The sequence below is a fragment of the Symphalangus syndactylus genome, chromosome 3 (assembly GCF_028878055.3).
Source record: "Symphalangus syndactylus isolate Jambi chromosome 3, NHGRI_mSymSyn1-v2.1_pri, whole genome shotgun sequence".
Lineage (NCBI taxonomy): Eukaryota > Metazoa > Chordata > Mammalia > Primates > Hylobatidae > Symphalangus > Symphalangus syndactylus.
The window spans coordinates 135,546,691-135,560,195 of record NC_072425.2 but is presented as its reverse complement, the minus strand read 5'-3'; the positions used below and the strand labels follow the sequence as shown (position 1 = coordinate 135,560,195).

At 43.1% G+C, this 13,505-nt stretch overlaps 1 protein-coding gene across 14 annotated transcripts in view; it reads right to left on the bottom strand.

The window, feature by feature from the left end:
- Positions 1–13,505, bottom strand: part of KMT2A (lysine methyltransferase 2A) — a 92,439-nt gene that overhangs the window by 16,961 nt on the left and 61,973 nt on the right. For all 14 annotated transcript variants that reach the window (XM_063636538.1, XM_055273303.2, XM_055273302.2 and 11 more), the window contains 10 exons: positions 12,437–12,574; positions 12,011–12,169; positions 11,115–11,232; positions 10,625–10,703; positions 9,395–9,555; positions 8,675–8,860; positions 3,883–8,131; positions 2,915–2,995; positions 1,321–1,385; positions 393–563 (listed from right to left, as the gene is read on the bottom strand). In XM_063636538.1, the coding sequence (XP_063492608.1) occupies positions 393–563; positions 1,321–1,385; positions 2,915–2,995; positions 3,883–8,131; positions 8,675–8,860; positions 9,395–9,555; positions 10,625–10,703; positions 11,115–11,232; positions 12,011–12,169; positions 12,437–12,574 (5,407 nt within the window). The remainder of the gene's footprint in view (positions 1–392; positions 564–1,320; positions 1,386–2,914; positions 2,996–3,882; positions 8,132–8,674; positions 8,861–9,394; positions 9,556–10,624; positions 10,704–11,114; positions 11,233–12,010; positions 12,170–12,436; positions 12,575–13,505) is intronic.

The following is a 13,505-nucleotide window of genomic DNA, read 5'->3' as shown; positions in this document are numbered from 1 at the left end:
CTGGAGCTCACCAGGTGATTGAGGGCAGGGAGAGAACTCCAGGCAGAGGAGAAAGCACATGTGAAGACACACAAGGGAGAGAGAAGGGCACAGAAGGCGCATGAGGGAATGGCAAAAAACAAGGCTGGAGGGGGAAGCAGGGTTCTCAGGGGCTCTGCTAAGGTGTGTGCAATGTTGAAAACATAATCTGTATCATTAACTTTTCATGTAAAATATGGCTATTTCTCCAATAAGACAAACTTCTCAAGGACAAGTGAAATGTATGATGCCTCCAGGTATCCCCCTACCATCTAGCATAAAACAGCCACCTAAATGGTGCTAATACTCAGAAAATGAAGCTCTAGCTGAAAGAGGGCTTCTGCCGATGGGTCAATCTGGTTTAATCCACTCACCTTCAATACTTTCTGCACAGATCTGAAAGCCATCATCACTGGAAATTTCAAAAACAAGTCCTTTCTTGGGTTTTTTCTCAGTAATGCTTTCCTTCCGCTTTTGTTCTTGCTGAAGCCAAAGCATCAGTGGGGAGCTGAAATTACTTTCTTCTTCTTCCACTGCTTTAGGTTCTAATAGGGAGAAAATAGACGGGGCCAAAGTGGTTGCAGTAACAAATGCTCATTGAGCGCTGACTACATGTAGAGTACTTTACATAAATGATCTCTAAGCCTAACAACATTCCACAGTTGGTTTATTATTCCCATTTATAGATAACAAACCCAAGACTCAAAGAGCTTGCCTAGGTCATTGCTAGAAAGTGGAGACTAAAACCAGATTTTTTTACATGAAGTTATGCTGTCTCTGTGGTAGAATTTCTGGTATGACAATCTGATAGTTTTTCAGTAAGCAACTGTCCTCAATAGAGTATACCCAGAACTCTCTAATCTTGAAGTGACCATTTGTTTCCTAATCAAATTCATTAGAACTGATGGAAAATGCTATGGAGATGTATCTGGTATTGTAACCAAAATCTGACTATCTAATAAAAACGGTTCTTAGTTTTCTTTAGTAACAACTAAAAAGTGAAGTCAGGTTATTACTAGCTATTTAAGCCTCAGTGCTGGTAAAACCAGTACAGCAGAAGAGTATGGGTATTGTCTTGAGTCCTTAGCTGACAGGTGATCACAGAATATGTACTGGAAGAACACTGCACCGAGAGACAGGTGTGCCAAGTTTCAGTCTCCAATGTGGGCCAAATCACTTAACTTCTTTGGAGCTTAGATTTTTTTTTTTTAAACGTAGAAACTAAGTAGGTAAAGTGGGTGATTCTTATAGTCCTTTTAGCATTGATATTCTCTGATTCTAACCTTTTACCCACCCACATACCTGTACTTTCTTGTTCATTTGCTGGATTTTGGGTCACCTGAACTTCCGGAAGAACAGCCACTTGCCTAAATAAAAACCAAATGTAAGATATAATATCAGCTAGTTCTTCAATGCAAAGAAAAAATCCATAATTTTCTATACAGCTCTGGTATACAAAATAACTGCTAGAAAATGAACCACAGGGGGCTTTCTGTAGAACTTGTTGAATGAATACAACCACCACACCACTGTATGGTACATAACATAAAACTCTTTTGTGAGATTCTTTACCAAATACTGACATTAAGTTTCTGTTTTTAAAGTTGTAAATTGTGCCCTTGAAATTCTTCTCATACTCTTAATATTAGAAAAAAATGAAAGGACACTTGTCGGAAGCAATTCTAAAGTTACTTAAATAAGTTAGCTGGTTTAACTAAAAATAAAAAATAAGCTGCATGAGCTTATAAACCAGCATCAATTTTCACTTTTTTTTTTTTTTTTTGAGATAGGTTCTCACTTTGTTGTCCAGGCTGGAGTACAGTGGCAATCACGGCTTGCTGCATCCTCCAACTCCCAGGCTCAAGCAATCCTCCCACCTTAGCTTGGACTGTGGATGTGCACCACCATGCCTGGCTAATTTTTAATTTTTGTAGAGAAAGGGTCTTCCCTATGTTGCCAAGGTTGGTTTCAAACTCCTGGGCTCAAGCAATCCTCCTGCCTCAGCCTCTCAAAGTGTTGGGATTACAGGCATAAGCCACTGTGCCCGGCCCCAATTTTCACTTTTTTAAACTAAATAAATTCTGGAAACAATCCAAATGTATATCAATAGAGGACTCATTAAATTACTGTAGATCTACACAATAGAACTGGGGGCAGCGATTTAAAAAGTGAAGCACACCTATATATATTGGCACAGAAAGATGTACATAAGTGAAAAACCAAATACAGAACAGTATGTACAGTATTATTCCTTTTATGTAAAAAAAGTATACATATTCATATATATACCACGTTATATCTTTATATGCAGAGAAATGTCTGCATAGATAAAAACAAATTATTAGCAATGACCACCTCTAGGGAATAAATTGGGCGGGGGTGAGGGGGACAAATAGGAAACTATTATCCATTATTTAAATACTTCTGTTATATTTTTTGTTTACTTGTTTACAAGCCTGTATTATTCTCATTTAAAAAACTTTGGCAAGAAAACAAAAATCAATGTGAATCAGGAAGAACTATTTTTTACCTTTTTTTTTTTGAGACGGAGTCTTGCTCTGTCGCCCAGGCTGGAGTTGCAGTGGCGCGATCTCAGCTCACTGCAAGCTCCGCCTCCTGGGTTCACGCCATTCTCCTGCCTCAGCCTCCCGAGTAGCTGGGACTACAGGTACCCGTCACCACGCCCGGCTAATTCTTTTTGTATTTTTAGTGGAGACGGGGTTTCACCGTGTTAGTCAGGATGGTCTCGATCTAACCTCGTGTTCCGCCCGCCTCTGCCTCCCAAAGTGCTAGGATTACAGGCATGAGCCACCGCGCCCGGCCTGGAAGAACTATTTTTTAAATGAGGTAGACGAAACTGAGAGCTTAGTCTTAAAGGACGAATTCTTCAGCTTACCCTGCAGGTTGCCCACACTCCTTCTGGGAGGACTGCTCCACACTAGCTGTATCCTGCTGCTCAGCCTCTGCTCCTGGAGTCCTGGAACACAGGCATTTGTATCTTTTCAAGACAAACCACCAGTAAATATGTACTGAATGTGGAGGTGAGTCGAAAGAAATGGCTCTATCAGGATCTGATAAAGTCTATAAGCCAGCAAAACTGACCTAAGGTCATAAAGGTTAAAATAATGGTTACTTTGAGGGGGCACTGACCTTATAAGAGAAGACACCCTTGTGGGTTGCTAGAAATGTTCTGTATCTTGATCCGAGTGGTGGCTACATAGGTGCACTCCACCTAGGCTGGAGTGCAATGACATGACCATGGATCATTTAGCCTCTAACTCTTGGGTTCAAGTAATCCTCCCACCTCAGCCTCCTGAATAGCTGGGGCTACAGGTGTGCAACACCACACCCAGCTAATGTTTTAAAAATTTTTTTGTAGAGACAGGGACTTACTATGTTGCACAGACTGATCTTGAGCTCCTGAACTCAAGCAATCCTTCTGCCTCAGCCTTCCAAAGTGCTGGGATTACAGACATGAGCCACTGTGCTTGGCTTTCAATGATGAAGTTTTAAAAAAAGGACTCTGTGGATCTACAAGAGGGAGCTTTGCCCTCAAGATAAGAATAATCATTCTAACATAAGCCTCAGTAAAAAAGAAACAGGAACAAACAGCAACACTGTTTGAAATCAGAGCAAAAAGTAATCAGATGTGGTTCTATCCAAAAGACAAACTGCCCATGGATGGAACTACATTTTGTTATATAAATCACCACTCAGAGAGAAAAAAAGTCAAAACCCGGAAAACTCCCAAGTAACGCAACTTGAACAAAGAGTGTCTCACCTAGAAGACTACCACATCAACACCCCCTAATTTACAGCATGGAATCCCACAGACCCAGCCTAGCTAGTATTTGGATCTCTCACCCTGTGCCTGAGGTCAGGGACGTTGTTTCTTGGTCTGGAATGTGTGCTTCAGAAGAACTGGTCCGCAAATGGGAAACTTTGTGCTTCTTGCCATTCCCTTTGTCTAGAGGCAGCTGAAACCGTTTGGTTTTTGGTTTGGGTTTAGTGGGACCTGGCACTGAAGGGCTTGCTGACCGCTGTCCGGAAGATGGAGAGGATGGAGAACCCCCAGGAGAGGTGGAGCTGGCTTGCACAGCTGAGGATAAAGCCTTGTTCTGCTCCAGCCCCACGCTATTAGGAGCGTCTACCATCTGGGTAAAGTTGGATACCTGGGGCCCTGAAGCAGAATCAAGATCACGCTGGGAAGAATGAATCCCAGTTTTGCTGGCAAGGAGCTGGTTCACATGCTGAAGCTGATAGTGTTCATCTGCTTCCCCAGAAGGTGAAGCGGCTGTTATGCCCGTAGTCTGAATGGAGGGGAGCACACAGATGCTAGATGCCGCTGTCATTGCAGCAGTAGAGGGGGTCTGTGATGTCCCCAGTTGTGGAAACATTCCTGAACTTGGCGGTAAAGCCACAGGCTGGTCCTGAATCCCCAGGCTCTGCTGGCTAGCTTTGATTAAAAGATTGCTTATTGAGCCAATATCTGGGCTACCAAGCAACCTTGGGTTGGTTAAGGTGACATGTCCTGGAACTGACGCACTACTTGTAGGGGTTGTGGTAGTTTGCATGGATACAACATTCAAGACAGAGGAACTGGATGCCAAGCCAGACACAGACCCTGATGTGAGGTGGCTAGTATCCTGGCTTATTGTTGATGTGCCCGCTGCTGTGGCAGCAGTTCCTCCCACACTCTGTGGTAACAGGGGTGCCGGTTCAAAATACATGATGCTAGATTTAGATCTTTTTATGATGTTGGGGACAGTTCGGTGAGATGAAGTATTAAGTGACCCCAAATCTAACAGATTGGGATGATTAGGAAGCTGGGAGGGTGTGAAGTTAATCAATGTCATATTAGAAACCACATCGGAAGGGGCAATGTTTGAAGGGGTACTAGAGGGAGCAAGTTTTTTATTCTTTCGGGTCTGTAGACGAGATATGGGTCTTTTCTTGAGTCCAGAGGATGGAGTGGCTACTGTGGTATTGAGGTCTGTCCTCTGGCTGGATTCTGAAACCAAAAGTTGGGGATCTGGAGGAGGCTGAACCCCAATAAGCAGGCCTGAAGGAGGACTGCTGATGTTGGGTGGGAAACTACTTTGAGTAGCTGCAGGGAAGGAATGTAAGTGCTGGTGATGAGACATGGGTAGCAATCCTTTGCTAGCAGAAGGGAACAAAGATTGAGAAGTTGGCAAGCTTGGATTTAGTCCTGTGGTGAGGGTGAGACCACTTCCCATGGGCCCCAGTACTGAAGTATTTGTCTCCATCACACTGGGTGTAGAACTAACGGAAGAGGTCAATTGGATTTTTTGGGTCACTCCATTTGGAAGAGTTTGGAGAACATAAAGTGGCTGCATGTTCTGGTTAACAACTATGAGTTTCTCAGTGGCTGGCTTCAGGTGGGGTGGAGTGGTCTGGACAGCTGCATTGGAAATCTGAGACGGGCCAGGACTATCAGTAGAATTGGGCACATACTTCTGGTTCTGGATAGGAACAGTTGGGGAAACAGGTACCTGAAGGCCAGGGGTGCTACTGTTTCTAGTTAAATCCTGATTGTTGCCATGACCTTGCTCTACTGAACCACAAGGAGGGCTAGAGATGTGGTCTGCATCCATGTGCCCTTGGATAAAATGATCAGGAGTCATGTGGCCTTCAGGAGTTGGATCTACTCCTGGGCTCAGCAGTGCTGGGTCACCTTCAGAGGAGGCTACAGATTTTTCTGTGATGGTTACTCTCTTCTCCCCTGAGTCTGAGATAACAGCTAGTCTACTGGGATTCTGGCTGGGGACAGTGGGACTCCGGGTGGTCAAGACAGACAGATCAGATGGTAGCTCTAGAGGCAACTCAAACTGTTCCTCTGCTGAGATAGAGGAAGAGACACTACTATCCACAGGTTCTGTTGTAGGCAGCTGCTGAGAAAATACTTCAAAAAGACCCATGTCTTTTTCACGATTACTGTCAAGACCCAAACCTTCACCAAGATTCAGGAGTTCTGATGAAGATGACTCTGGGCTCTCACCCAAAGCCTGCATGGATGGAGTATTCTTTAGTACAAAGTCCATAATGTCTGAAGGCAGGATATTCCCACAGTCATCACTGTTGTTATTGTCTGAATCTGATTTCAGGAGCTCAGTATTATAGGTGTCCAGTAAATTTTTGTCGGAGGGGGTACTTGTGTGGACTCTGCGGCTTGACTCCAATGAGCTGAGCTGAGCTTCCAAGGAATCCTGTCCCTGTGTTTTAACTCTGCTTACAGAATGGCAGTTATCCATCTTTGGCTCATTTTTGTGGCCAACAGAACTCTTAATGACATGTTCTTTCTCCCCAGCATCTTCGGGTCGATCAATTTTTAAGTTCTCTGTTCCATTTTCTTTACCATTTCTTTTTGGAATCTGGCTGCTTTTCCTTGTTGTGGCTGTGACACTAGTATCACTCTCTGTCCCATCATCAACACCATCCAACTGTGAGATTTTTGGAAGATCACACTGTTCCTCCTCCCGAAATAAATTATGGGATGCCAGTCGCTCCTCTCCACCTGAAGAAATCACTGTTCTAGTGAAGTTGTAATAGTATAAGTCGTCTTCATCTGAAGTGCTTAAGTCATCAGCCCCATCCACCTGTCCTTCAGCTGATCTCTTGCCTCGCTTCTTCCCAGTTGAGCTGCTGTAGAATGGAATGTCTTCTTCACCATAGGATCTTACCCCATAGAGCGGGGTAAGCCCAAAGAACATGTTAGAACGTGCACGGGCACTGCGACGGGGATACCTCCTTTTAAAAGAGCCATCCTCCTGAGGTTTGGGGCCATCTGGAAGCATTAGGTTTCTGTCCTGTACTGGAAGATTCTGATAGTTGTTACTTTGAGAATCCTGGCATGAGGTATTATTGGGGCTTGGTTGGGCCACTGGACCATCTCCTGGATTTTCAGAGGCTGAAATTGGTTCTGTGGGAGATGTTGACTCTATTTGCAAAGGGGAAGCAGGACTACTTTCTTTCAGGGCATTTTTGGATTGACTCTCATTTTCCATTTTTAGAGGTGTCAGTGTCACTTTGACTGTGCGTTTCCGTGGTGCCTGTAATTCTTTGGCAGATCCTTCTACTTGCATGGGTGGAGCTTTGGGGACTCCTGGCATAGAAAGGCCTTTATCACCAGTCTTATCAGAAGAAACATTGTTACATGGTCGCTGGCCCATATACTCAGGAGTCAAAACCTCATCCATAAACTCTGGCTTCAAGTTTCCTTCCTCACCAGTTGTCACCTGACCAGGTTCCAAAAAAGATTTACTGGAATGCTTTTCTTTGAAAGTTTCTTTACAAGATTTTTTCCCTTTCTGTCTCCTATCTCTGGAACTAGATCCCATATGTTCATTGATAATGGATGATCTGTTGCTCATTCCAGATAGCTTCAAGGTTTTGACTTCAGTATCTTCATCTGGAGAGGGGTTTGCTGATTGGGTAGAATCTGTGTGTTGGTCTCGATCATTCCTTTGCCCTCTCAAATGGAGGTGTGGGAAGGAGAGGGCCTCTTTAGAAGAAAATGACACCGAAGAGGGTTCAGCAAAGGAGCCGATTTTACTAACATTCAGTTCTCTAGATGTTGTGTTATGAATCTGTGGGGCCAGTTTAGGAATTCCAGGGTAAGCCACATTATGTGCAGATCCCTCTGAGCTCTTGGAACTCAGCACTTTGGTCTTCTCCCCCTTTAAAGAGGAGCTCTTGGACGCCAAGTCTGAAGCACTGGACTGCTTCATTTCTGAAGATGAAGATCCATCCAAGTGACTGTTTTTATTGCCTACAGTAACCACTGTCCTTTGCAAATTTGAAGAGGTGGAAGTGTTTTGTCCTAAACTAGTACTTGAATTCAGTGGCCCTAAGACATGATCAACTGCTTTGGCACTTGATTCAAGATCAGTAGCGGTCCCAATGGTGGAGACTGAGGAAACATTATTCCTAGAGTAAGTATTCCCAGTTCTCATTGGAGACATTATCCGGAGTTTGGACCGTTGGGGTGATAAGGAAGAGGTACTGTGACGCCTGGAGCCAATGCTTCGAAGTCCAGAGGAGAGTAAAGGATCACCTACTGTGACTATTTCATGAGTAGTTGGGGTAGGACTTCCTAAACAAGAGAGAAAAAGTAATAAATGCTATTGTAGATAGAACAAACGTGTAGAAGTCACCGGTTTCAATGATTTGACTATATATATATATTTATAGGTAACTGGAAATCTACATTTTCTAATTATTTATTTATTATTTATTTTTTTGAGACAGTGTCTCACTCTGTCACCCAGGCTGGAGTGCAGTGGTGCAATCTTGGCTTACTGCAACCTCCGCCTACTGGGTTCCAGCGATTCTCCTGCCTTAGCCTCCCAGGTAGCTGGGATTACAGGCATGCGCCACCACACCCAGCTAATTTTTGAATTTTTCGTAGAGATAGGGTTTCACCATGTTGGCCAGGCTGGTCTTGAACTCCTGACCTCAGGTGGTCCACCTGCCCTGGCCTCCCAAAGTGCTAGGATTACAGGTGTGAGCCATCTCACCCACCCGGAATCTACATTTTCAATCAGTAAAAGTCACCAAGATAAAGTTGCCTGAAAGAATTACAAATTAGTCTTTGGGCTGATCTTCTTAGGTCAAGTAGGTCAATAAAGTCTTTTACCTGCCGAAGGCAACGGTCGACAGCCAGGGGATCTCTGTGTTGGAGAATAACTGGGTGTTCGAATCCTGGGGACCTTTGAGATGACATGATAATAACAGGAGCTAGAGGTTTGTGAATGAGGAGGTCGATCTGGTGATGGAGGACTTATAATTTCAGCTGTGTTTTGACTCTCTTTTGATGAACTTTCTGTGGCAGGAAATAAAAATTCTTAACTAAAAATGCCCAATTAAAATATCAAACAAATTAACCAATAAAAAGTCAGCTATCAGGTAAATGCAAAACTAGAAGCAAACGAGACTTCCCAAGTAAATGACTTTTCCCCCAGCTTTCAATCATAGTACTCCCTAAATTGAATTCAAGTTCCAAGTTCTATCCCATCTTTTTTTTTTTTTTTTTTTTGAGACACAGTCTCAGTCTGTCACCCAGGCTGGATTGCAGTGGCATGATCTTGGCTGATTGCAACCTCTGCCTCCCTGGTTCAAGTGATTCTTGTGCCTCTGCCTCCCGAGTGGCTGGGATTACTGGGATTACAGGTGCCTGCCACCATGCCTGGCTAATTTTTTTGTATTTTTAGTAGAGATGGGGTTTCACCATGTTGGCCAGGATGTTCTCGAACTCCTGGCCTCAAGTGATTCGCCTGCCTCAGCCTCCCAAAGTGCTGCGATTACAGGTGTGAGCCACTGTGCCCGGCCTCAAGTCCCATCTTGATTCAAGACTAACCTGTAAAAGATGTTGGACTATGGGCAATGGTCCTGTTTTCATCATGTTCAACAGTGCTGTTGATATCCGGCTCTACGACTGGAGGACGGCACTCCACTATCTTGCATGTATATACACAGCGCTTGCGAGCATCTGTGGTGCTCCAGTATACCCTGGAACACCTGGGTAAACAGATTTGGGAAAATCATCATAAGGGAGAGGATAGAAGCAGAAACTAGCATTTTTCAAAACCTCTCTTTATCCTAGGTTCCCTGGTCCTCTTAATTACAGAATTTAGCTTTATTTCATGGGTTCTTAGTATAGATTCCCCTAGTTAGGTTGTTCCAAGCTTTTTGAAGTCCTTGGTTTTTCTTAGCCTCTCAGAAAATAGCCTAAGATCTTTTTTTCTTGTACCATAAGCAGGCACCAAATATAGTAAAATATCCTAAAAGCAAGAGAAAGAAAAATATTAACTATTACGAAAATTAGTTTTGGCCTTCAGGATAGAACTACTGCCTTACAATGTATACAAAGTACGGCCTGAAAATAAAACAAAGGGCAAACCTGAGGTGTTTCCTTTGGGAGAAAAGCCCCATGAGACAAGTGAAATGTAACTGCTTCAAATCTGCTGAATGCTAGTGGAGTCTGGTTTGTGTGAAAAGCTGCCAGCTAAATGTGGAGCACAGACTGTGTCATTGGAATAGGAATACAGAGTAAGTTGGAGCATATATTGCAAAATGAGACACCAACATGGGAGCGGTAGAAGGGGAATTTTGAACTTACATTGTTAGCTTGTTAGACATTTTAACAACTTCATATAGGTAAGATTATAAATTCTTATTGAAAAATTTGATCATTATTGTGGGGATTTATAGTTTTAGAAGGACTTATAAAATGTAAAGTTGGGAACAGGGCATGAGCTGTTTTGTCCATGAAAACAATCTGCACTTCTGCATGGAGACGAATGGAATTTGGAGGAATCTTAAGAGACTGACCTTGTGTTTTCCACTTAGGTTTTATTTTTAAGTAATTCTGAAATTATGTCAATAATACTTTCCTTCTATAACTGAATTCAGCTAACATAGTCCCAATCTACAAGCAGACGAATCTGAGAACTAGCAAAATAAGTGATTAATTTTTAGTAGCAGTTTAAAGTAGCTAACAAGTATGCCTCTACATTTAATGACCTGCACATGGCTTCAGTGTGTTCAGGTTGTGGGGCTGCTGTCTTCTCTTTATAGTGCTACTTACTGATATCCGATAGGAAAGAGCTTATCTTCACAGTCAGAGAGATCATTTAGAATTCCTAAGCAGTCAATTGTCATAGACCCTGACCAAGGAAAGAAGAACCGATTAGAGAAGATAATGAGCATCATTTTATTTTTTTGAGAGAGTCTCACTGTCGCCCAGGCTGGAATGCAGTGACGCAATCTCAGCTCACTGCAGCCTCTGCCTCCAGGCTTCAAGTGATTCCCGTGCCTCAGCCTCCCAAGTAGCTGGGATTATAGGGATGCACCACCACTCCCAGCTATTTTTTTTTAGTAGAGACAGGGTTTCACCACATTGGCCAGGGTGGTCTCCAACTCCTGACCTCCAGTGATCTGCCCGCCTCAGCCTCCCAAAGTGCTGGGATTACAGGCGTGAGACACCACACCTGGCTGAGGGTCATTTTATAACTGAGGACCAGAAATTTCCCCAATGATATATACAGCCTTCCCCAATAACCAAGGCTAGGTCATACCAATCATCATGTGGATATTTTCTGGTTCCAAGCCATTGAGAAACTTCCTTCTCAAGCTGATTCCTTCAAAGTCCACAAACACTCTTCTGAAAACTTCAAATCCATTCTCAGGAACCACCTTAAATAAAACCCATGGTAGCTGTTAATAGGCTGTCCCTTTGCACATTATACTCATGATCCTGACTGTCTCAGAGTGGAAGGCACACAGCGTATCTCAAAAGCATCTTTCTGTTTCACTTAGCAGGACACTTCTGTATTTCCCAAAAGAGGTGGTGCCTCTAGGAACACCTAGTAGAAAAGCAAAACAGTTTATCATCTTGCTGTATTTTTGTCTTTTTCTTTTGAATTTTGAAATAATTCAAAAAGCAACTAAATAAGCCATGAAAAGACTTGAAGGAAACTTAAATGCTAAGCAGAAGAAGCCAGTCTGAAAAGGCTATGTACTATATGATTCCAACTATGTGAAACTCTGCAAATGGCAAGACTATGGAGATAGTAAAAACATCAGTGGTTGCCTAGGGTTGGGGAGAGGCAGGGATGAATAGGCAGAGCACAGAGGATGTTTAAGGCAGCAAAAATACTCCATATGATGCTATAATGGTGGATATATGTCATTATACATTTGTCCAAACCCACAGAATATACAACACCAAGACTGAATGCTAATGTAAACTACAGGACTCAGGGTGATAACCATGTGTCCAGTGTAGGTTTATCCATTGTAACAAATGCACCACTCTGGTGGGGGATGCTGATCATGGGGGAGGCTGTGCATATGTGGGTGCAGGGGGCATATGGGAAATCTCTGTACCTTCCAGTCAATTTTGCTGTGAACCTAAAACTGCTCTAAAAAATAGTCTTTTTTTTTTTTTTTAAAGCAACTAAAGCTCTCTCACTTCGCCTTTGATCAAATCCCGATGTCGTTGGCAATATACTTTTTTGTCATCCAGAAAGACACAGTTCTTGGCTCGGGAACACATGAAGTGATAGTTGCTGGTGCAGGATGTGAGACAGCAACCCACGGTGGCTCCTGGTTTTTGGCAGAATTCACATCTCTAAAAATCCAAAAAGAACAGAGTCCTATTCAGACTTTCATATGTTTTAAGACGTTTACCATCTCCTCTATAGACTCATCCCATTCTACAGTTCCTATAATTCATTTTATCTATTGGTAGTCTGTTGAATTATGTATATCAATACTTGTTGGCTAACTACCCTGATGGCACTGTGAAAAATATCAGTGAGGCCATATTCACCCACAGGAAGAATATCTGGAAACTGAGAGGGAATCTCTTTCATAAAATTTACCCATAAGGTCTTACCAGCTGCTTGCCCCTGATCACAGCCATATGCACATTCTTTAGTGATCCGTCATCATCTTCAAACACTTCCGCTGACCACAAAGCACAATTTACATGTGTCCACTCATTTTGGCCAATATATAGCAAACGACCAGCATCCTATAAAATAAAGAGATTTCTTTTTTCCTAAAGAATATAATGTCAAAGGAGGTTTTCCTCGGCATTAGCTTTTCCTCAGTGAAGATAACCTCAAGAAAGCAACTATAATTCTTTAATGTAGGGAGGCACACAGAAATCAGAATTCTTTTTGCAACGTTGCTCTGTTTCCACTTCCTTCTTTTCAAGATTACTTTTTCCATAGACTGAAACTATTTTACAAATCTAGAGAATAAAAAAATGAGCTGGGTATAGTGGTTCACGTCTGTAATCCCAGCACTTTGGGAGGCTGAAGCGGTAGGATCGCTTGAGCCCAAGAGTTTGAGACCAGCCTGGGCAACATAGGGAGACTTTGTCTCAACAAAAACAAACAAAAAAATTAGCCAGGCATGGTGGTGCCCATCTGTGGTCTCAGCTACTCAGGAGGCTGAGGTAGGAGGATCACTTGAGCCCCGGAAGCCAAGATTGCAGTTAACCAAAATCATGCCACTGTACTCTAGCCTGGGTGACAGAGCGAGGCCTGGTCTCAAAAGGAAACAAACAAAAAGAGCAATAGGTGGTAAGTTTATAAAAATGTGCAGTGACGTCTATAAACTATATTTCAAAGCCAGTTCTCTTAGACTGTATTTAAAAGCTTTTGGCCGGGCATGTTGGCTCATGCCTGTAATCCCACCACTTTGGGATACGAAATGGGTGGATCACCTGAGGTCGGGAGTTCGAGACCAGCCTGACCAACATGGAGAAACCCCGTCTCTACTAAAAATACAAAATTAGCCGGGCATGGTGGCACATGCCTGTAATCCCAGCTACTCGGGAGGCTGAGGCAGGAGAATTGCTTGAACCTAGGAGGCGGAGGTTGTAGTGAGCTGAGATCGCGCCACTGCACTCCAGCCTGGGCAACAAGAGTGAAACTCCATCTCAAAAAAAAAACAAA